The sequence below is a fragment of the Giraffa tippelskirchi genome, chromosome 10 (assembly GCF_054371585.1).
Source record: "Giraffa tippelskirchi isolate mGirTip1 chromosome 10, T2T-mGirTip1v1.2.pri, whole genome shotgun sequence".
NCBI lineage: Eukaryota > Metazoa > Chordata > Mammalia > Artiodactyla > Giraffidae > Giraffa > Giraffa tippelskirchi.
The window spans coordinates 256,434-277,757 of record NC_137284.1 but is presented as its reverse complement, the minus strand read 5'-3'; the positions used below and the strand labels follow the sequence as shown (position 1 = coordinate 277,757).

The following is a 21,324-nucleotide window of genomic DNA, read 5'->3' as shown; positions in this document are numbered from 1 at the left end:
CGCTGTGTCCCTGGGGTGTCTTTTCTCTGATTTCCTGTCTTTTCCGTCTGGGCTCCAGGATCCATGGTCTCCTCATGGCCTCTTCCCGCTGTCCTTTCCCATTTCCTTTTGTGTGCATCTCTCAGACTTGTCTTCCGTGTTCCTATTTTTTTGGAACTCCTAAAGTGGCTTTTATCACTGTAACGATTTTATTTTTCTCATCTATTTTTTTCCCCATGTGCTGTCAGATAGTTTTAACTTTCTTGTTTTTGCCACTGATTTTTTTAAAGGAGACTTTCTCTTTTAGAGCAAGTTTTAGGTTCACAGCAAAACTGAGAGGAAGGTGCAGAGAATTCCCATGTACCCCTGCCCCCGCCAGGCATAGCTCCCCCCAGTTATTGCATCAGCTGGCACATTTGTTGCAATCGAAGAACCTGCACCGAGAAGGCATCATCACCTAGAATCCCTAGCTTACATCAGGGTTCATCTTGGTGTTTTACACGCTAGGGGTTTGGACAAGTTCACAGTGCCGGTCACTACAGTCCCGTGCGGAGTACGGCCACCGCCCTGAGCATCCTCTGCGCTCTGCCTGTTCATCTCCCCCTGCCCCTCCGCCAGCCTCTGGCAACCACCGATCTTTATATTTTCTTTGTGGTTTACCTTTTCCAGAATGTCACAGGTTGGAATGTCACAGTATGTGGCCTTTTCTCGTTCGCTTCTCTCAGTTAATACGCGTTTCAGTTTCGTTTCAGTTTCCTTCGTGTCTCATTGTGGCCTGAGAGCTCATTTCTTTTTACATGACTCACATTCCACTGCTCAGTGTACCACAGTTCATTTATCCGTTCACCTATTGAAGGGCATCTTGGTTGTTTCCAGGTTTGGGCAGTTATGAGTAAAGCTGCTATAAACATCATTTGCAGGCTTTTGTGTGGACATGTTTTCAGCTCCTTCGGGTAAATACCAGGGAGCCTGATTGCTGATCACGTGGTGAGAGTGTGCAGTTTTGTGAGAAGCCGCCCAGCTGTCTCCACGGTGGCTGCAGTTCGCACCCCACCCGCGCTGGATGTGAGCTCCTGCCGCACTTGGCTCTGGATTCTGGCCGCTCCAAGAGGCGCATAGTGATATCTCACTGTTCTATAAGGTGCATTTCTCTAATGACATAGGCTGTGGAGCCTCTTTTCACGTATTCAGATGCCATTTGTGTATCTTCTCTGCTGAGGGGTCTGTTAAGGTTGTCTGCTCATGTTTCAGTTGGGTCACTCATTTTCTTGTTGGGTTTAAAGAGTTCTTTCTATATTTTTGAATAACAGTCCTTTGTCAGACATGTCTTTTGCAAATATATTTTTCCTAGTCTGTGATTTATCTTCTCATTCTTTTGACGTTATTTTTTGCAGAACAGAAGTTTTTCATTCTAATGAAGTTCTGTGTGTCAGGTGAAAGTCACTCAGTCATGTCTCACTCTTTACGAGCCCAGGGACTGTAGCCTGCCAGGCTCCTCGGTCCATGGAATTCTCCAGGCCACAATACTGGAGTAGGTAGCTGTTCCCTTCTCCAGGGGAATCTTCTCAACCCAGGGATCAAACCCAGGTCTCCTGCATTGCAGGCGGATTGTTTACCATCTGAGCCACCAGGGAAGCCCTTCTTTGTCTTATTTTTGGCTGGCCTGGGTCTTCATTGCACAGGCTTTTCTCTAGTTGCAGGGTGCAGGCTTCTTACTGCGGTGCCTTCTCTTGTGGAGTTCCGTCTCTAGGGTGCGCCAGCTGCAGTAGTTGTAGCTCCTGGGCTGCAGAGCACAGGCTGGATCATTGTGGCGCGTGGGATCTTCCCAGATCAGGGATCAAGCTATAGGTGGACTCTTTGCCACTGAGCCACCAGGGAAGCCCTCAGTTGTTTCTTCTATGGGTCAGCCTTTCATGTTGTATCTACGACATCATCACCACACCAAGGTCATCTAGGTTTTCTTCTGCACCATCTTCTAGAAGTTTCATAGTTTTGTGTTTTACATTTAGGTCTGTGATTCATCCAGTGTTAATTTTTGTTGTCCAGTTGTCCCAGCACCATTTGTCGGAAAGACCGTCTTTGCTCCGTTGTATTGCCTTTGCTTCTTTCTCAAGGATCAGTTGACTGCATTTGCATGCGTGCTAAGTTGCTTCAGTCTTGTCCAGTTCTTTGTGACAAGAACACTGGAGTGGGTGACCATGCCCTCCTCTGGGGGGATCTTCCTACCCAGGGATCAGACCCGCATCTCTCATGTTTCCTGCATTGGCCGGCGGGTTCTTCACCACTAGTGCCACCTGGGAAGCCCTGGCTGCTTTTACGTGGGTCTGTTTCCAAGTTCTCTCTTCTGTCCCACTGATCTGTCTAATCTTTTGCCAACACTACACTGTCTTGATTGCTGTAGCTTTAGAGGAGGGCTTGAAGTTGGATACTGTCAGTCCTTCAAGTTTATTCTTCTCCTTGAATATTATGTTGGTTATTCTGTGTCTTTTATCTCTCCAGGAAAGAATCAGTTAGTTGATTGGTGGGATATATTTTTTTAAATAATTGGAGGAGAAACTATGTTTATCTGACTCTGGTACCAGAGCAGTTTTACTTACTTATTTAGCTGTGTTGAGTCTTCATTGCGTCATGCTGGGTCTTTCACTGCAGCGCATGGACCCTAGTTGCGGTGCATGGGCTCAGGGGCTGCGGTGCCTGGGCTAGCTTAGTTGCCCCACCACATGTGAGATCTTAGTTCCCTGACCAGGGATTGAACCCATATCCCCTGCATTAAGAGGTGGGCTTGTAACCACTGGACCAGCAGGGAAGTCCCGGTTGGTGGGGTTTTGATTAGAATTGTATTGAATTTACAGAGATCAGGTTGGGAAAAACACATTCTGACAGTATTGAGTCTTCTGATCCATGAACGTGGACTATCTCTCCATTGATTTAGGTCTTTTGATTTCTTTCATCACAGTTTTGCAGTTTTCTTCATATAGATCTTATATATGTTTTGTTAGATTTTTACCTGGGTATTTATTTATTTTGGGGGGTGCTAATGTAAATGGTATTTATTGTGTTTTAAATTTCAAATTTCACATAGTTCATTGCTAGTATATAGGAAAGCAAGTGACTTTTGTACATTAACCTTGTATCCTGCAGCCTTGCTGTAATTGATCATTCCAGGAGTTCCAGGACTGTCTTTCTTTTTCTTCTTGGCTGATTCTGTTGGATTTTGTACGTATGTGAGCAGGTTGTCTGCAAACTAGAACAACTGTATTTCTTCTTCCTCAATCTGTAAACCTTTTATTTCCTTTTCTTGTCTTATTAACTAGTTCTTCCAGTATAATATCGAAAAGAAGTGATGAGAAGGATTTAACATTGATTTCTAAAAACTTGCTCAAATGTCAACACTGCATACATCCTCCCCTCCCGCATCTGTGTCCTTGGCAGACTCACAGCCTCAGGGCTTTGCTGGGATGTCACTGTCTCAGACTTTTCCTGACCACTATTTACAATGGCAGCCTCATTCAGACTCACTATTCTTTTACCTGGCTTTATTTTTCTCTACAGCAGCTGCCACCAGCTAAAATCCTAGACATCTCTTTGTTGTGTCTGTCATCTGCTCCCCCTCACCTTTCACTAGAATGTAAATTCTACAAGGGCAGGGATTCTTGTCTGTTGCATTCACCGGTTTTCCGTCAGTACCTGGCGCATAGCGGGTACTCAGTAGTTGTTAAAATGGGTTAATAAATCATGGTATATATGTGCTCTAGATTAGATGAAGTGTCTGACTTTTTTTTTTTCTGCTTCCAGAGGTAATTATTTTTCTGATGTACATGCTTCCCCTGGCTGTTACATCCCCTCTCCCTCTTTTGGCAAAGTGATTGAGGAGTCCTTACAAATAGTTGAGAAAAGAAGAGAAATGCAAGGCAAAGGAGAAAAGGAAAGATATACCCACCTGAATGCAGAGTTCCAAAGAATAGCAAGGAGAGATAAGAAAGACTTCCTCAGTGGTCAATGGAAAGAAATAAAGGAAAACAATAGAATGGGAAAGACTAGAGATCTCTTCAAGAAAATTAGAGATACCAAGGGAACATTTCATATAAAGATGGGCACAATAAAGGACATAAACACTCTTAACAGAAGCGGAAGAAGAGGTGGCCAGAATCCACAGAAGAACTGTACAAAAAAGATCTTCACGACCCAGATAATCATGATGGTGTGATCACTCACCTAGAGCCAGACATCCTGGAGTGTGAAGTCAAGTGGGCCTTAGGAGCATCACTATGAACAAAGCTAGTGGAGATGATGGAATTCCAACAGAGCTATTTCAAATCCTAAAAGATGATGCTGTTGCACTCAATATGCCAGCAGATTTGGAAAATTCAGCAGTGGCTACAGGACTGGAAAAGGTCAGTTTTCATTCCAATCCCCAAAAAGGGCAAAGAATGCCAAAGAATGTTCAAACTACCACACAATTGCGCTCATTTCACATGCTAGCAAAGTAATGCTCAAAATCCTTCAAGCTAGGCTTCAACAGTGTATGAACTGAGAACTTCCAGATGTACAAGCTGGATTTAGAAAAAGCAGAGGAACCAGAGATCAAATTGCCGACATCTGCTGGATAATAGAAAAAGCAAGAGTTCCAGAAAAAATATTTACTTCTGCTTCATTGACTATGCTAAAGCCCTTGTGTGGATCACAACAAATTGTGGAAAATTTTTAAAGAGATGGGAATACCGGACCACCCTAGCTGCCTCCTGCAAAACCTGTATGCAGGTCAAGAAGCAACAGTTAGAAACGAACGTGCAACAACAGTTCAGTTCAGTCGCTCAGTCGTGTCCAACTCTTTGCCACCCCATGAATTGCAGCACTCCAGGCCGCTCTGTCCATCACCAACTCCCGGAGTCCACCCAAACCCATGTCCATTGAGTCGGTGATGCCATCCAACCATCTCATCCTCTGTCGTCCCCTTCTCCTCCTGCCCCCAATCCTACCCAGCATTAGGGTCTTTTCCAATGAGTCAACCCTTCGCATGAGGTGGCCAAAGTATTGGAGTTTCAGCTTCAACATCAGACCTTCCAATGAACACCCAGGATTGATCTCTTTTAGGATGGATTGATTGGATCTCCTTGCAGTCCAAGGGACTCTCAAGAGTCTTCTCCAACACCACAGTTCAAAAGCATCAATTCTTCGGCGCTCAGCTTTCTTCACCGTCCAACTCTCACATCCATACATGACCACTGGAAAAACCATAGCCTTGACTAGACGGACTTTTGTTGGCAAAGTAATGTCTCTGCTTTTAAATATGCTATCTAGGTTGGCCATAATCTTCCTTCCAAGGAGTAAGCGTCTTTTAATTTCATGGCTGCAGTCACCATCAATAGTGATTCTGGAGCCCAAAAAAATAAAGTCTGACACTGTTTCCACTGTTTCCCCATCTATTTCCCATGAAGTGATGGGACCAGATGCCATGATCTTAGTTTTCTGAACGTTGAGCTTTAAGCCAACTTTTTCACTCTCCTCTTTCACTTTCATCAAGAGGCTCTTTAGTTTTTCACTTTCTGCACGTGCAACAACAGACTGATTCATAATTGGGAAAGGAGTACATCAAGGCTGTATATAGTCACCCTGCTTATTTAAATTATATACAGAGTACATCATGCAAAATGCTGGGCTGGATGAAGCACAAGCTGGAATCAAGTTTCCCAGGAGAAATATCAATAACCTCAGATATGCAAATGACACCATTTTTATGACAAAAAAAGCGGAGAGGAACTAAAGAGACTGTTAATAAAGGTGAAAGAGGAGAGTGAAAAGTTGGCTTAAAACTCAACATTCAGAAAACAAAAATCATGGCATCCAGTCCCATCACTTCATGGCAAATAGATGGGGAAGCAATGGAAACAGTGACAGACTTTATTTTTTTTGGCTGCAAAATCACTGCAGATGGTGACTGCAGCCATGAAATTAAAAGATGCTTGCCCACTGGAAGAAAAGCTATAACCAGCCTAGACAGCATATTACAAAGCAGAGACATTACTTTGCTGACAAAGGTCTGTCTAGTCAAAGCTATGGTTTTTCCAGTGGTCACGTATGGATGTGATAGTTGGACCATAAAGAAAGCTGAGTGCCGAAGAATTGATGCTTTTGACCTGTGGTGTTGGAGAAGACTCTCGAGAGTCCCTTGGACTGCAAGGAGATCAAACCAGTCAATTCTAAAGGAGCTCAGTCCTGAATATTCATTGAAAGGACTGATGCTGAAATTGAAGCTCCAATACTTTGGCCACCTGATGTGAAGAGCCGACTCATTGGAAAAGACCCTGATGCTGGGAAAGATTGAGGGCAAGAGAAGGGGGCAACAGAGGATGAGATGGTTGGATGGCATCATTGATTCAATGGGCATGAGTTTGAGGAAACCCTGGGAGATGATGGAGGCCAGGGAAGGCTGGCGTGCTGCAGTCCATGGGGTCACAGTCAGACACGACTGGGCGACTGAATAACAATTGTTCATTTCACTGCTAGTTCTTTCTTGTTACAAACATCTGGGGACCATTCCTTCTGAACTAGACAATTAGGCAGGAGTGGACAGTGTGAGCTGGGGCATCTGGGAGCTTGAGGCAGGTCTGCTGTGTCCTCCACCTTGTGGGCACTCGCCCTCCGTGAACCAGGAGGACCTGCGCTGAAGTCCAAGTCACAAGTGACTTAATGTTCACACCCACTGGCTGCCCAGGTCAGCAGCCACAGGGCTGAGTGCCGTGGGCATCTCTGGGGTCTCTCCGGGGCCCGATCCCTCTTTCATTGAACTCCTCCCCATGGCGAGGTAAACCTTGTGAGAACTGTTTGGAATTCTGGGCGGACATGCTGCTCCCCGTGGAATAAGGACACGCAGTGGAACCGCTCCGCAGATGCCCGTGCCTCGAATCCCCAGAGCCTCGGGCTGTCACCTCCACGGCAACAGGGACTTTCATGGTGGATTTTTAACCACTAGACCACCAGGGAAGTCCCACTTGGTGGGATTTTGATTGGGATTGCATTGAATCAAGTTGGGGAAAACTGACATCGTGACAGTATTGAGTGTTTCCATCCATGAAGGATGTTCCTTGAGATGGAGCAATTGTCCTGGGTTATGTGCATGGGTCCAGTGTCATCATAAGAGTCCTTATAAGCGGGAGGCAGGAGAGTCAGAGCCAGAGGAGGAGACACGATACGGTAGCAGAGGTGAGGGCAGTGACACGAAGGTGGCCAGCTGGTGGCTTTGAGGGTGGAGGAAGGGCCCACGCACCGAGTCCCGGCGCCCTGGAGGAATTGGGAAGGGAAGGGAGCAGATTCGTCCCTAAAGCCTCCAGAGAGAAGGCGGGCTGGAAACCTTGATTTTAGGACTTCTGATGTCCAGAGCTGAAAGACAGGAAATTCCATTTTGTTCCTGGAAATCTGGTATAGCAGCCACAAGGAACTCACGTGGGTGGGACACCCAGTACCAGGCGAGGGGAGGGCTGGCCGTTGGCAGCGTCGGCCAGTCTGTGTCTGGCTCCCCAGGGGCTCCCGACGCTGAGTGAGGGTCACATGAGACGAGTCAAACAAGCAAACCTCTGTTCCACTTAAAGCAGTGTGCACTGGGGTCTCCAATCATGGCAACTGAGGCCTAACTATAGCCCCCCACCTGGCCATAGGACATCCCCTGCCCGACCCCCGGCCCAGTCCCGGGGTGCTGAGTGCTCCCGCATCTTTGAGGCGGATGGGGCAGGAGTCACGTCCAACGTTTTCACTACAAATGAGACTGCGGACATGGTCGGCTATCATTTGGTCGCGGGTGGAAAGGCCCTGCGCCTTGCCCATGACCAGTGGCTCCATGCGCAGGGCGGTGGCAGGAGGTCCGAAGCCCCTTCTCCTCAGGGCCCGAAGCTCAAAGGGAAGACGGCGCAGAGGCAGGAAGCCGCGAGGGTGGAGGAAGGTGGGGTCAGCATGGCGTCCAAAGCTCAGGTCAGGAAGGGGTGTCAGGAGCAGGCACGGCGCCCAGGCCCCTCTGCCCCCAAGACAACCAGGCACAGAGAACGAGTCAGAACTAAAAAAAATATTTCATTTCATTCTGAATAAAAAATGGAACAGACGGAAATCCTGAAAACAATGTCATCGCTACGGCAAAATTTCACAGAAATCATGGCACAGGGCGCGCGGGCCGAGCCTGGGCCCCGCCCACTACGGAGGCCGCCTCTCTGGAAGGGGCCGGGGAGCAAGGGCCTGGGGGCCCGGGCGGGCAGGCACGATGGTGGCTGCGCCCCCGGGCTGAGCCCGCCGCGTTCCCGGGCTTCAGGCGCTGAGCCCGGCCTCCAGCTGCCAGCACAGGCCGGCGGGGGGGGGGGGCAGGGGGCGCTGGTCCTTAAGGGGCCTCCTTCCGGGGGGCCTCCTTCCGGGCGGCCTTGCGGCTGCGCGCGCCCCACATCCCCCGCTTGGAGTGGAAGTAGTGGTAGAAGTTCCGCACTCGGAGTCGCTCCACCTCCAGCCCTGCCTGCAGGACCCTGGGGGTAGGGAGGGGTGGTCAGCGCTGCTGCGCAGCCTGGAGGGTCTTCGGGGGTGATCGAGACTGGGGAAGGGGGGCGAATGGGGCTGCCCTTATTCTGGACCCTGGAGGGGAAGGGCACATGTGTCAGGGCGGCCCTTGAGCCCACAGAACCGTGGGGTGGGGTGGAATGGAAGAGGTCATAACCCGGTCCAGGGGCTGCATGTGGGGGCTTCCACTACTGCAGGACCCTGCTGGGGGCAGGGGGGACCCCAGGGCCACCACCAGGCCTACAGGATCTGGGGGCTTCCCTGCCTCTGCAGAACCCTGGAGCTGGGAAGGGGCTTGGGGTGGGGGGGCGTCTAGAACCTCTCTAGGCCTATGGATCCTGAGAGGAGGAGGAGGAGGACAGCAGAGCCTTGTCGGCATGTGAGGACCCCGGGGCCCCTCCCCACCCAGAGGGGAGGACGTGGAGTCTGTCTGGGGGGGGGTCACCTGTCCAGGAGCTCCCAGTCCTCGCCTCCCCACTGGTCCCGGAATTCCTCGGTGTTCATGCCTCCAATGCGGTCAAAGTCGGACTTGTAGATCCCAAAGAGCCCAAAGCCATTCACCTCCCAGTAACCTGGTGGGGAGGGGGTGCGCTTTCAGGTCCCGAAAGGCCTTATTTCAGGAGGGCTCTTGGGGTCACTCCAACATGTTGGTCATACCTCGGCCCCTGGGCATGATTTGGGTGCTAGAAGAGGTTCCTAGAGGCCAAGGGTGACCCTGGGGTTACTAGGGGGGGGACTTGGGGTCCTGGGCACTGTGGGGTTACTAGATGCCACAAAGAATCCCAGGCATTACAGGAAACCCTGACGGGGCCCCAGGCCTACCCTGCGGGTTGGGAGGCCCCTGGGGAGCCTAGATTTCACCCTGGCATTGGTTGGACCCCGGGCCCTCCTGGGGGGCATCCAGGGCATTACCGTGCGGGTCCCCTGGTGAGCTCCCGCAGCTGAGCCGCATGACCACAGGCGCGAAGGCCAGCTTGCCCTCCACGCAGTGCTTGCGGATGCCGTCTAGGATGCTGGGGGGGAAGTGGATGTGCAGGTCGCAGAGGAAAACGATGCTGCTGGCATCCTGGGGACAGCGGGGAGGTCTGAGCCTCGCCCTCCGCTCCAGAAGGGCGCTCCACCCCAGCCCAGTTGGCGTTTCCAGCCGGCCCCACCCTGCCCACGCACCTCCACCGCGTCCACTCCAGCTTGCAGCCCCGCAGAGCGCTCAAAGTTTCCGGCTCGCCTCAGGTATTGGTATCTGGGAGAGGGGACAAGCGGGTGGGGTCACATACCGCGGTCTCTGGGGGCGGGGCGGGGGCAGGAAAACTCATCTCTGTTGGGGAGGAGGAAAGATTTGGCCCACCCTCCCAGAAAGGAGGTGGGGGCGCCGTTACCTGGGCAGCCGCGCTGCCCGGAGGGCCCGCTCCACGTCCATGTCCTCGCTCTCAAAGTCCACCAGGACGACATTGAAGCGGGAGTCACCTGTGCGGGCGTGCAGTGCGGCCATGTCTGCCAGGAACTGTATCACCCAGCGCGCCTGGTTTTTCACTGGGGGAGGATGGGACACTGAGCCCACCTGGACGCAGCCCGGCGGTCCCCGCCCCAGGTGGCGCACCCGCCGTCCACCGCGCACCTGGCACCACGAAGTGCACCATCACGTCCTGGCGCCAAGCCAGACGCAGCGGCCGGCACAGCTCCAGGCGGCCGTCGGGGCGCGCGGACGCGGCTGCGGCGGGCTCGGGACTCTCTCGGGCTTCCTCGGCGTCGCCCGCACGGGCCCCGGGCAGGCGCAGGAAGACGTACTCAGACAAGCGCAGGCGGCGCCCGCCGCGTTCCTGGAGCTCCAGTTCCAGGAGGAAGCGGCTTCCGCGCGCTGAGTCCCGGCGCTTCTCCACGTTCACGATGCGCAGAAGAGCATATCGCCTGGGGGCGGAGCCTGGTCAGCGGCAGAGTGGAGGCCCCCCGCGGCCCCCCATCGCCGCCGCAGAAAGGCGCCCACTCAAGTGACTGGGGGGGCATGGCTGCCATGCACCCCTCCCCCCAGCGGCCATGGGTCCCGGTCCCCACCCACCCCATCCACCCTCAAGGCCGAGGCCCTCTGAGGGGTGCCGTCTCAGAAGGCAGACCCACATTTCAGGCCTCCTCCTCCCTGGACGCCCAGGTCCGTCCTCTCTCCTCCCGGCCACCGCTGCCGTCCACAGCCACACGCTCAGACACCTTTAGGGGGACCCACTGCCCACGGGACGAGACTCAGATGCCTTAATTCTAACTCGGGTGAACGGTATCTGACTTGTGCCTCAGTATCTTGTCCCGCAGACAAGCGAGCTTCCTCTCCTGGAGGGAGGGCTCTGCCCCGGCTGCCCCTGCCTGGATGCTGGGCCGATCCTCCCCACCCGCCGTCTCCAAGGTCCTAAATACCTCCTCTAAGAAACCTCCTTTTTGTCTCCCTGGCACAAGCCCAAGGGCTACCCTGTTCTCCTGGGAAGAAGCCTCTGGCCCTTCCCCTTCACCCCGGCCCTGAGCACCTCACCTCCACCTTCACTCTGCCCACAAACAGTGGTTTCTCCTCCTCGGGGAAGACAGGGCCCTGCGCTTGACTAGGTTGCTCTTCTTTCTGCCACGTGATCCCCCTGTACAGCCAGTCTCACTCACCTGGGAGCCTACCAGTGTGACCTCCAGGGGTCTAGATTTTTCCCCTCGCCCCATGCCCATGCCCACCACGGTCTCCCCCAGTGTCAGGGCCTTTCTGTCCCAAAGGCTCTGAGTCTGTGCTTTCGCTCCTGGGGCCACTCATGCCCTTGTCCTGTTCGGAGGATGGGGCTGCAGCCATGACCTTTCTGTTGGACAGAGGCCCTCATACTCTGGGACGATGAGCGCTCTCAGGAGGCTCGGACCCAAGGGCAGGCTGGCTTTTTCAGCCACTTAGAATCAATCTGCCCCAGCCTCTGCCAAGGGTCCAGGCCGTCCCATCGCTGCCCTGGACCAAGCCTATAGGTCACAGGCCCCACCTTCCACCCCCTCCTCTCCAAGGCTGCCACACCTTCGTCTATGATCCAGATGGGCCATACGCTGTCCTGCTCTAAACTTTGTATCAGAGGCAAAAATGAGTCCTGAACCTGGCCTTCAATGCCCATGAGGCCTGTCCTCTGACCACCAGCCTCCTGGCCAGCCTTTGCCTGTCACTTCTGTCTGCAGGTCCTGCCCCCTGCCTTAAGGGCTCAGCATAGTTCTAAGAACCCCTCAGGGCAAATTGGGGTTCCCACTCTCCAGCCCCACACCTGCTTGAGGTGGAGACAGGATTCAATTCCTGGGGCCTGGCAGACCCGATCAGAGGGATCAATAGGGCAGGAACCCCGAGCTCACCTCTGAGGACTAAGACCCCAGTCAGCATGGTGCTAGTCTGGAGAGGGATCTTAGGGTTCTTAGCTTGATCCTGTGTGTGTGTGTCTATTTCAAGGAGAGACCTGGGTGGCTCAGATCCATCCTCAGGTCCAAGTCCAGGTCCAAGGTGGCAGGCGGGGGGTTTGGAGGTGCAGGACAGGGGAACCAGCCCTGGGTGGTAGGGGGAAGGCTCTTAACACAGGACAGGGGCCCCAGAAGGGAGAGAAGACACTTTCTGACGGTTGTGTGTGTGTGCGCGCCACTCCCGGTGCAGTGCCTTGTCAGACCTTGGGGAAGAGCTGAGGGTCCCATCGAGGCCAAGCTCCGCCCCTCCCACGGCACCCCTGCCCCGTACCCGCTGTGGCGCATGTTGAGCCTCTCCATGTACTGAGCCACCACGTCCACGGCCTCGGCCTCGGGCAGCTGCAGGTTCCCGGACACGTTGCAGCGCAGATCGTTCCAGTCGGAGCGCAGCAGCTCGAAGTCCACATTGCCGACGCTGAACGTGCGCTGCCAGTCGATGGCGTCCTCGCGCCAGCGGCCACGCACCAGGCCTGCCGCCTCCTCGCTGTCCTCCGACGCATTCTCGTCGCCCGGCGCCTCTTCCCCGTCGTCATCCCCTCCCTCCTCCTCGTCCTCCTCGCCCTCCCCAGGCAGCTGTGGCCTGGACACCTGGGACAAGCTCAGGAAGGAGGTCACCGGCTGCGCTTCAGAGGAAGAGTTGGAGTCCGCCGTGGGGGCCGCGAGTCCCGGCGCGCGCGCCCGGCCCTCCCGGCTCTCCTGGGTGGCTGGCACCGGGGCCAGGGCTCTCAGCTCTGTGGCCGGGGGGCTGCTCGTCCTGTGGCCTCGAGCCCGGGGTGGGTATGGGGGCGCCCGCAGCCGCACCCTGGGTAGGGGTCGGGGGCGCAGGAAGACGCCAGGCAAGGGCGGCCGGGGTGGGCCGCGTGCGCCGAGCGGCGGGGCCTGGGGGGGCGCCCGCACCCCGGGCCGCACGCGTGTCACGTACACCTTGGAGGGCCGGGCTGCAGGCCGCGGGGGCGGGGCGCGGCCTAAGAAGAGGGGGAGCTGGCGGGCCGCCCAGCTCAGCGCTCGGGAGCGCCGGGGTGTTGGCGTGGCGGGGTGGGCGGGGGTGGCCGGGGCCTTGGAGGGGGCTGCGGGGGCAGGGGGCTGGCGGCCACCCTGCCTTCTGGGGGCCTCGGTGGGCCCCAGGCCGGCGTCGAGCAGCTCTCCGTCGTCCTCGTCATCCAGGAAGTCTGTGGGAAGCGCGTGTGAGCTGCTGCAGGGCCACGCAGCTGGGGGTGGGGTCACTGTGGGCACTCACCGTGGGCACTCACCGTCGGGGTTGAGGAAGAGGAAGGCTCGGCGCTGCACCTCCTCCCTGTCCTCCTCGCCCTCCTCCCGGTCCATCTTCATGTATTTGTAGAACCCAAACCTGGGGCGGGCGGGCGGGCGGGCGGGGCGTCAGACACCGGCTGGCTGAGGCCCGCCCATTCTTCCTGGGCACCGCCCGCCCGCCGCCCACCTTTCCAGATACAGCGGCGACTCCCGGTAAAAGCACTTGTTGTCCGTCTCCATGTGAGTCAGGCGCGTGTGGTCATTGGGATAAACGAAGGACAGGTACACCTGGGGTGGGCAGAGGGCTCAGGGCGGGCCGCCTTCCAGAGGGTCTGGAGGAGGCTGCCGGGACCCTGGAGAGGGGGAGGCCTGGGTCTCAGGAAAGACCTTGGCGAGGAGCACTTACGAACTGCAGTCCCTGGTATCTTGCGATGGGAAAGTCCTTGACGACGTAGGTCGGGGCGTAGGCGCAGGGCTCCAGCACACTCTCCAGGTCCGAGGGCTCCACCCGAGGCGCTGTGAAAGGGGAGGTCACCCTGTGACCCCAACCCTCGCCTCGACACCCCCTCCACCCTGTGCGCGAACCCTCCTCACTGCGAAAGAAGGCATCTCGGGGATCCGGCCGCAGCATGTCAGCTCTGGGCTCCTCCTGCCGCCAACGCCCCCCCACGTGACTGGCAGGGGACTGGGGCACATGAGCCACGTGGTCCATCTTCAGGGCTGACTCGTCTAGGGGCAGAGGATGTGTGAGGTCCCCAAGGGGTTCACAGAGCCCTCCTCACCCACATCCAGCAACCCCAGAGACCACCCATAGGCGCCTCCCTCCCCCCAGAGGCCCTGGCTGCACCTGTGTAAAGGGAGATGTGAGCAGAGCCGATGACCTCGAACTTCAGACCCGGCAGGAATGCTCGCCACTGGGGGTTGGAGACGGTGGTCAGGGCCAAAGGAAGGGGATGCGGGAGACACCCTGGGGCAGGGAGGAGTGGATCTTCCTGGCATGGGGACGGGGAGCTAGGAGGGCAACACCTTTAAGGACGCAGAAAGCTGGGCGGGTGGACGGGAGAGGAGTCCTAAGAAGGCACGTCAGGGAAGCTGTGGAGGCCAGAAGGTTGGGGTCCCTGGAGGAAGGTGAGAATGTCTTCTGCTCCCTTCAGGCCTTTCCCGACATCCTGGGCACTTCTTGACCTTCTGGTTATGACCTCCGCCCCCACCTGCTCGTGATTCTACGGCCACTGCCCTTCTGGAGGTCAAAGCTGGCCTTCCAAGGGCGAGCTCCGATGGCTCCCAGCTCCCTGGTGGACCTCCCATCCCCACCGCTCCTACTTCTGTGCCTGTGCTTCTCAGCCTCCCTTGCAGACTGTCTCTCCCCGACCTCTCATGCTGGGGTTCCTGGGGGCTGTCCCAGGCCCTCTTCCCTTCCCAGCTCATCCTGGGCCCTTAGTCACCCCCTCAGCTTCCACCAGATCACCTGAAATCTGCCATCTCCAGTCTAGACCCTCTGCCAAGCTGAGTTGGGGTGATGCCCTCCACACACAAACTAGACACCTGCAACACCCCCCCCCGGTCACCACCCCACATCCAGCTAAACTCAGCTCAGTCACTGGGCATCTCCCCCCACCCCCACAGGACCTGCGGGTTCAAGGACCGATGGTCACCTGTGAAAATCCTTCCCAACAGGCAGTGGCTAGAGGGTTTTCCCCGACATGCAAACCCCATTGCCTCATTCTCAGGAGGCAGCCCTGCCTGATCTGGCCACCAGACTGCTTGGAGTTCCAGAAGACTGTTCTTGAGACCAAGAGTTCATCCTTGCACCCCGAATTCTCTCCCCTATGGGTCTCCCTGTGAACGTCTCTCTCAAGAATCTGCTCAGGGGCCACTTTCTCTGTGAAGCCCCTGAGCAGGCTCAGTGGAGCACAAGTCCTGTCCCTGAGCAACTGCTCTGTCAGCCAGATGGGAAGTCCTGGGGGAGGGGCAGCGTCCACGCTGCTGTTCTGTGGGGAGTGGCCGGGAGGAGAGCAGGGCAGGGCAGGGGGAGTCTCCTGAAGCCCCTGGGGGGACAGCTGCACTCACGCCCACTTCCACGTGGTCCGAGCCGCGGTCATCCTGCTTGTGCAGCAGCTCAAAGTAGTACCTCCGAGAGGCCATGAGCCTGAGGACAGGAGGAGTCAGGGGCCAGCCTGCCGCGCCCCAGGAGCCCCCGAGAGGCGGCGAGTCCCAGGGCCAGCGGCAGCAGTTTCACGCATGCACGCGTCACCCCGGGCTCATGCACAGACACACACCTGCTCCCAGTCACTTACCGTCTGGGCTTGGACACCTGGGAGCTGAACTTGGTGAACTCTCCAGGCGCTGTCCACTCTGAGCCTGTCTGGAGGGCGACAGAAAAGGGCAGGGGGCTCACCCTCTCCTTGGGGTACCAGCCCCATCCAGTGCCCATTCCTGAGAAGCTGAAGGGGACAGGTGACCGAGGCCACAGGAGGCCCGTGAAGACAGAAGGGGTGTGGACGGAGGGGTGGGTGGGGATACCTTGCCCACAAAGGCCACCAGCTGGGCACCCGCTGGGCTCTCGTTTGGGCTCAGCCAAAACTCCGAGTTGTCATCCGAGGCCACAGAGAACTGGACGTCGCCTAGGCCGTAAGACAGGGCTCAGGGGCGGGCGGGGCGCTCGGGACACTCCCCCCCACGTCCCCACCCCCGCACCATCTCTCGCCGGGTGGATGAAGCCGAAGAGCCGGAGGCCGTAGTTCTTCCACTTGGGGGACACAGCCAGCTTCTTCACAGTGGTGCGAGTCTGGGGGGACAGCGGCCGCTGACGTCGAGGTGCCTGCCCATGCCCACCCGCCCGCCCAGGACCCGCCGCCCTGGCACTCACGTGAGGGAAGAGCGGGAAGTGCAGGTTCCCCCGGAGCTGGCCCACAGTGCCCCCACACCAGTCCTCGAACACGTGAAGGTTCACCTGCCCCTTGAACTGTGGGGAGCAGGACTCACTGGCCGCTCGGCGCCCCCGGCCCTCCCCGCCCAAGCCCCAGCAGACCTCACCTCCTCCCGCCACGCCGGCACTTGATGGGTGAGGTTGAGCGCCAGGGGTCTTCCAGCGCCCCCAGGAAACAGCACGCCCGAGTCCCGACCCTCAGACTGCGGGAGAGAAAGGGCGCCAAGGTCAAAGCTGAGAAGTGTGAGGGCAGGAAGTCACACACACACACACACACACACACACACACACACACACACGGGCTCAGATGCAGTGTGTTACACAGCCAGCCGCACACACTGGTTCCCGTCACACAGCCCTCCACATCTAGCCATGAAGCCCTGAATCCATCACACCCCAGCCACACGCACACCCAGAAGACCCCCGGCCACCCCGCGTGTAGCACCTGCGTCCCCCCGGGCCTGGGCATGCGAGCGGCTGCGTCCCCCGCCCCCGGCCGCTGGCACACGGTGGCCTTGGATCTCGTATGCATGGCTGTGTTGCTCCCCACAGCCCTGCTCACCCCTGGCTCCTCCTCGCGGCTCTCGCTGGAGTCCTCTGCTCTCTGTGTGGACAGCGCAGCGTGGACGCCCCGGCCGTCTGTCACACCGCTCAGCTTCTCGCCGTCTGTGGGTGGCAGCGGGGGTGTGGGTGGGACCCAGGGTCTTCAGGGCCACAGGCCCTGCCGCTGGGGTCAGCTGGGGTCAGGATGGCCAGTGGTGTCCCCTTTGAAGCCTCCCCTCCCCATGTCTGCTCCCTCATGTTGCCCGATGCCCCCTACACCAGCTGGGAATGCCTTCTACCGGGCTGTTCTGCCACATCCCACCTCTGGGGGGATGGCCCTGCCTGAATCCTCCACCTGACTCTTCCCAGCCCCCACTGGTGTGAGGGAACAGGTATGTGTGTGTACATCCTAGCACACATGCATGCGTGTGCACACCAATCGGGTGTCCTCACCACCGACTCTGCCTCCAGGAAGGCCCCCAAGACTGCTCTGTGCCCTCAGCATATTTCCCATGTGCTGGAGTGTTTTGTGTCTGCCTCCCTTGCCGGAACTGAGAGCCAGGTGTTAGTGCTGGAGCTTGTTGTCAGGCAAGCCAGCACTGTGGTCTTGAGGCTATACCAGCCCCGGCCCATGGCACGTGTGCTACCTGCTGCCCTTGAGGCCACGGTCCCGGACCAAATGAGCCCTGGCACCTGCCTGGGCAGAGGAGGGACTGGCATGCTGGCCTGGCTGTCAGAGGACCTGGGGCCAAGGTGGCCCTGGAGGGAGACTGTCCCCGAGATCCCTTCTGTGGACTTCTCTAGAATGTGGCACACCCCAACCCCCCAAGCCTGGGGCAGACCACCTGCATACCTCAATGCCCTCAACATCCCAGACTTCCTCCTCAAGCTGTGGACCTGGGGGTCCCATACTCTGGGATCTTAGTGAAGATGAGGCTTCACTGTCCCATCCAGGGACCCCCAGTCCAGGAACCCCTCTGCTCCAGGGCCAAGTCTGGCTTCAACATCTATGCCTGCTCTTCAGCCCAGACCCCAGGAGCGAGAGTCCCATACGGACACAGCTGGCCTGGGCCCCTTCTCTGGGGGACAGGGGCTGCCCACGCTCTCCTGCCTGTGAGACTCCAGTGGTGCCTGTCCACTTGGTTCTCCCTAGTCACTGTCCTTTGTCCGGCTGGAGCTGAGCCCCTAAGAGGCTCCGGGCAAAACCCCCACAGCCTGGTCCCGATGCTCCCCGCCCACCAAGGTAACCCTATGCCTGCTGGAAAACTTCTGCGGGGGTGCCACACCCAGGCTGCCACCACGGTCCTGCAGGGCCGAGCCCAAGCTCAGTGAGATCCAGATGGCCTCCTGCTGGCCCCTCCGCCCAGGACCTCTGCCTGCACAGGCTGCTGGACACAGGGCAGGAAGCCTTCCTGGTGGGAGTGAAGACAGTGCTGACGGGACAGTCAGGAAGGCATCAGACACGTTCAGCTGCTCAGCTTCCACAAGCCCTGCCCTGGTGGAGCCAGGTCGCCAGGCAGGAGGTGCAGCTGCCGCCAGAGGTGAGACCCACCGGCTGGGGCTGCTCCTGGCTGGAGCTGCACGAGAGTTTGATTGTCTGTAACCTTGAACAGCTCCTGCCCACTCGGGCACAGCAGGACGGCTTCCCCACTGGTCCAGCTGAGAGAAGAGGATGCCTCAGAAATGGGGTTCCCACACCTCTGCCCCCTCCTAGCTGCTGAGTTAGGCTCCCTGGCTGCTCGGGAAGTCAGGTTGGGGAGGACTGTGGTTGCTCAGAAAACCACAAGGCAGCTGGGTAGGAGGCTGGTTATGTTCTGTGTCACTGGGTCACATTCTGGGGTCCTGCCTTATGTGATGGTAACTGGGGGCCCCTAGAGGATGTGGTAGCTGCAAGATGCGTGCACTCTGGGGAGGGGTAGGTTGGGATCAGCCTCTGACCCCTGGCCTGGGTGTGGGACTGAACAGGGAGCTTTGGGCCCTTTGGTGGGAGTGGCCAGGACTTAATGGATCAAAATCATCGTTCTGAGTCCTCAGGAAGCGAGATTCTCATCACCCACCCTAAAGACACCCCACTTTCTTGAGAAAGGTCAGGGGCAGCTTGGCTGGGACCTTCCCTGCCCTGAAGTGCTTCCTTCTCTCTCTCATCACCAACCTCCCCGCCCCCCCCACCCTGTTCTAGGCACTCTGCTCCTCCTCCCTAAAATATGTGTCAATGGTCACCACTTCCAAGAACCCTTCCAAGATCCCCTAGCTAAAGTGGCAGGACTCCTCCCCTGACTCTCCCCCACATCACTCACCAGGACTTGATTTGTGGGTTCATTGTCTGTTCCCACTGGAGCGTGAGCCTGAGTCTGGGAGTGTCCGCTCCAGGCAGTTCGGGGCTCCCCAGGCTGCACCCCTATCCCCATGACTCAGTCCCGACACACAAGCGTCTCAGTCCCCGATCACAGGTTTACCTAGGGCGCCTCCCCCAGGAAGCCTTCTGACTGCGAGGGTCAGCTCCCCCCGCCAGCCTCTTCCCCAGCAGACGGGGAAACAGAGGCTCTGCTGAGCAGAAGAGTCGGAGGCGCAGCCGGACTTGGCCCCGCGAAATCCCAGCAGGCAGGGCCTGGTAGCGGAGGGCTCTCCAAGACCACTGTTACCCAGGCGCTATCCGCCCCCGGGCCAGACCCCCGAGTCAGCCCGGCTTCGGGGATGCTCAAGAGGGTCGCGCACGTCACGGTTGACGTCATCCGGCGTTCCGGCCGGGTCGAGCCGAACCGAGCCCCCTGCCCCGATACTGCCGAGCTGGGAAAGGCGGCCCGGGTCTCCAGGCAACTCTGGCCCGCGCCGAGACCTGGGCGTAAGGGGAGGGCCCGGGCCCGGGCCCGCTTGGGAGCCTCACCGCCCCCCGCCCCGGGCGCGAGCCCCCTCCCGTACCTCGCCCGTAGCCCAGCCGCTGGCGCAGCGCGCGGCCCTGGCGCACCAGACTCAGGTGCACGTACGTGAGCCACGCGGCGCAGGTAAGCAGCACCAGCACGAGCAGCAGCTTGATCTGTTTGCGGATCTTCTTCACCGGGAACCACGGCATCGCGGCCGACCCCGCCCCGCCCGGGGCCGCGCTCAGCGGCGTCGCTGCGGCCCCCCACTCCTGCGCGCTCCGCGCCGCGGCCCCCGGCCCCGCATGGCCCTTTGTCCGCCGCCCGCGGCCCCGAGCTGCGGCCGCGACCCCGGGCTGCCCTTGGCCGAGGGCCCGGGGTGGGCGGCGGAGCGGCTGCCGGCGGTTCCCCCGCCCGGCCCCGCCCGGCCCCGCCCGGCCGCTCGGGCTCCAAGCTCCCGGGGGCCGCGGCGGGACGCAGCAGCATCCACGCTGCGGTGCTACCCACCGTGAAACGGGCCCGGCCGCCGCGCCGCCCGAGCCAATCCTGGCCTGGCCGGCCTGCGGGGAGCCAATCCGCGGCGCGGGAGGCGGGGCCAGAGGTTAGGGTGTGCCCGCCGCTCGTCTCCACGCAACGCGCGCATCCACCTGGGCGAGCCGGCCCGCGCCTCGCGGGGACGCGGGGTCCCGGGAATGCGGAGGACCCGGGAGGTGCACCGGGAGGCGCGGGGCCGGGGCCAGGAGTCGAGGATCAGAGAATGCACGGGGAGCGGGGTAGTGCATAGGACCGGGGGACGCGGGGAACGCGAGGTGCTGGGGACAGGGACTGGGGTCACAGGGTGTAGTGGTGGAGGCCGCGGGAGGAGCCGGCTATGGATCAGGGGACAATAGGGACACGGGGACAAGGGTGTAGGGAGTCGTGATGGGGAGACAGTACGAGCTTGTGGGACGAAGGGGAAGGATGTGGGCAGCTTGGGCTTGCAGCTTGAGCCTCCTGCTAACAATGCAGCTAGGAGGAATGGGGCTCAGACGTCGTGGAGAGAAGAAAAAGGAAGTCTGGGGGAGAGACACGGGGGAGAGGTGATGGTGGTGGGTCAGGGCAGCTGGGGCGGGTGTGGGCGCACAGGCTCCATGGAGGCAAGACTGAGCAGGGTCTCAAAGCACCTGGCTTCACACTGAGTAAGGGGCGTGAGGAGCTACCAAAGGACTTAGATTGGAGGCCAGGGTCTGACCTGGCCACCAGGTGGACACGGGCAGCAGACTCCAGGTGGTCGGCTCCACTGAGGGCAGAGTAGCTGGGGAGGAGGTGCCCAGGCAGGAGAGGCAGGGCTGTCTGGAAGCGGGTAGGAGGGAACCCAGCTCTCCCCGAGCCAGGGGTGTGGCTCTTGCTGAGCTGGAGGTGGGTGGGTGGGGTGTGGGCTGATTCTGGACTTTGCCCCATTTGGTTCCCATTCCTGCCCCGGCCCCCGCTACCCCTGCCTGCCCTGTCTCCCCCACCCCTGCCCTGCTGCAGCCTGACTCTTCTCTCTGTCCCTCCATCTGTCCCACTTCTCTGTTACTGTGTAACCAGCCAGCCCAGCATCAAGGCTGTAAAACAACTGTTGGTTAAGCTCCTGGAGTCGGTGGTTGGAGAGTTTAGATGTGGCCCCGCAGGACAGCTCTCCTCTGCTCCAGGATGTCTCAGGCCTCAAGTGGGAAGACGTGACCAGCTGGGGGTGACTCTGGTGGCTGGGCTGGGGTCATCTGAAGACTTCTGCACCTTCATGTCAGGGCCTTGGCAGGGACG

General features: G+C 58.4%; 1 protein-coding gene across 2 annotated transcripts; it reads right to left on the bottom strand.

The window, feature by feature from the left end:
• Positions 1 to 8,020: 8,020 nt before the first annotated feature.
• Positions 8,021 to 19,833, bottom strand: B4GALNT4 (beta-1,4-N-acetyl-galactosaminyltransferase 4). 2 transcript variants are annotated; one of them, XM_081532874.1, is made up of 20 exons: positions 19,601 to 19,833; positions 16,701 to 16,804; positions 16,246 to 16,341; positions 16,079 to 16,174; positions 15,907 to 15,997; positions 15,733 to 15,833; positions 15,507 to 15,574; positions 15,280 to 15,358; positions 14,057 to 14,123; positions 13,804 to 13,938; positions 13,616 to 13,725; positions 13,397 to 13,497; positions 13,209 to 13,306; positions 12,230 to 13,127; positions 10,127 to 10,416; positions 9,888 to 10,041; positions 9,679 to 9,751; positions 9,424 to 9,577; positions 8,957 to 9,083; positions 8,021 to 8,480 (listed from the first exon to the last, which is right to left on the bottom strand). In XM_081532874.1, the coding sequence occupies exons 1-20, from the start codon at positions 19,749 to 19,751 to the stop codon at positions 8,342 to 8,344; spliced, it is 3,132 nt and encodes a 1,043-aa protein (XP_081389000.1). In that variant the 5' UTR covers positions 19,752 to 19,833; the 3' UTR covers positions 8,021 to 8,341. The 2 variants fall into 2 exon arrangements, with proteins under 2 accessions (XP_081389000.1, XP_081389001.1); XM_081532875.1 differs by lacking the exons at positions 16,079 to 16,174; positions 16,246 to 16,341; positions 16,701 to 16,804; positions 19,601 to 19,833 and having other exon boundaries at positions 15,733 to 15,822; positions 15,907 to 15,947.
• Between the last annotated feature and the right edge of the window lie 1,491 nt (positions 19,834 to 21,324).

Bases quoted from the DNA above. Each gene is read 5' to 3' on its own strand.
- B4GALNT4 (XM_081532874.1), bottom strand. From the start codon at position 19,751: ATGCCGTGGTTCCCGGTGAAGAAGATCCGCAAACAGATCAAGCTGCTG. The intron at 16,175-16,245 runs GTGAGGTCTGCT...TGCTCCCCACAG, and splicing joins TGCCGGCGTGGCGGGAGGAG to TTCAAGGGGCAGGTGAACCT. The intron at 10,417-12,229 runs GTACGGGGCAGG...CTCCGCCCCCAG, and splicing joins CTCAACATGCGCCACAGCGG to GCGATATGCTCTTCTGCGCA.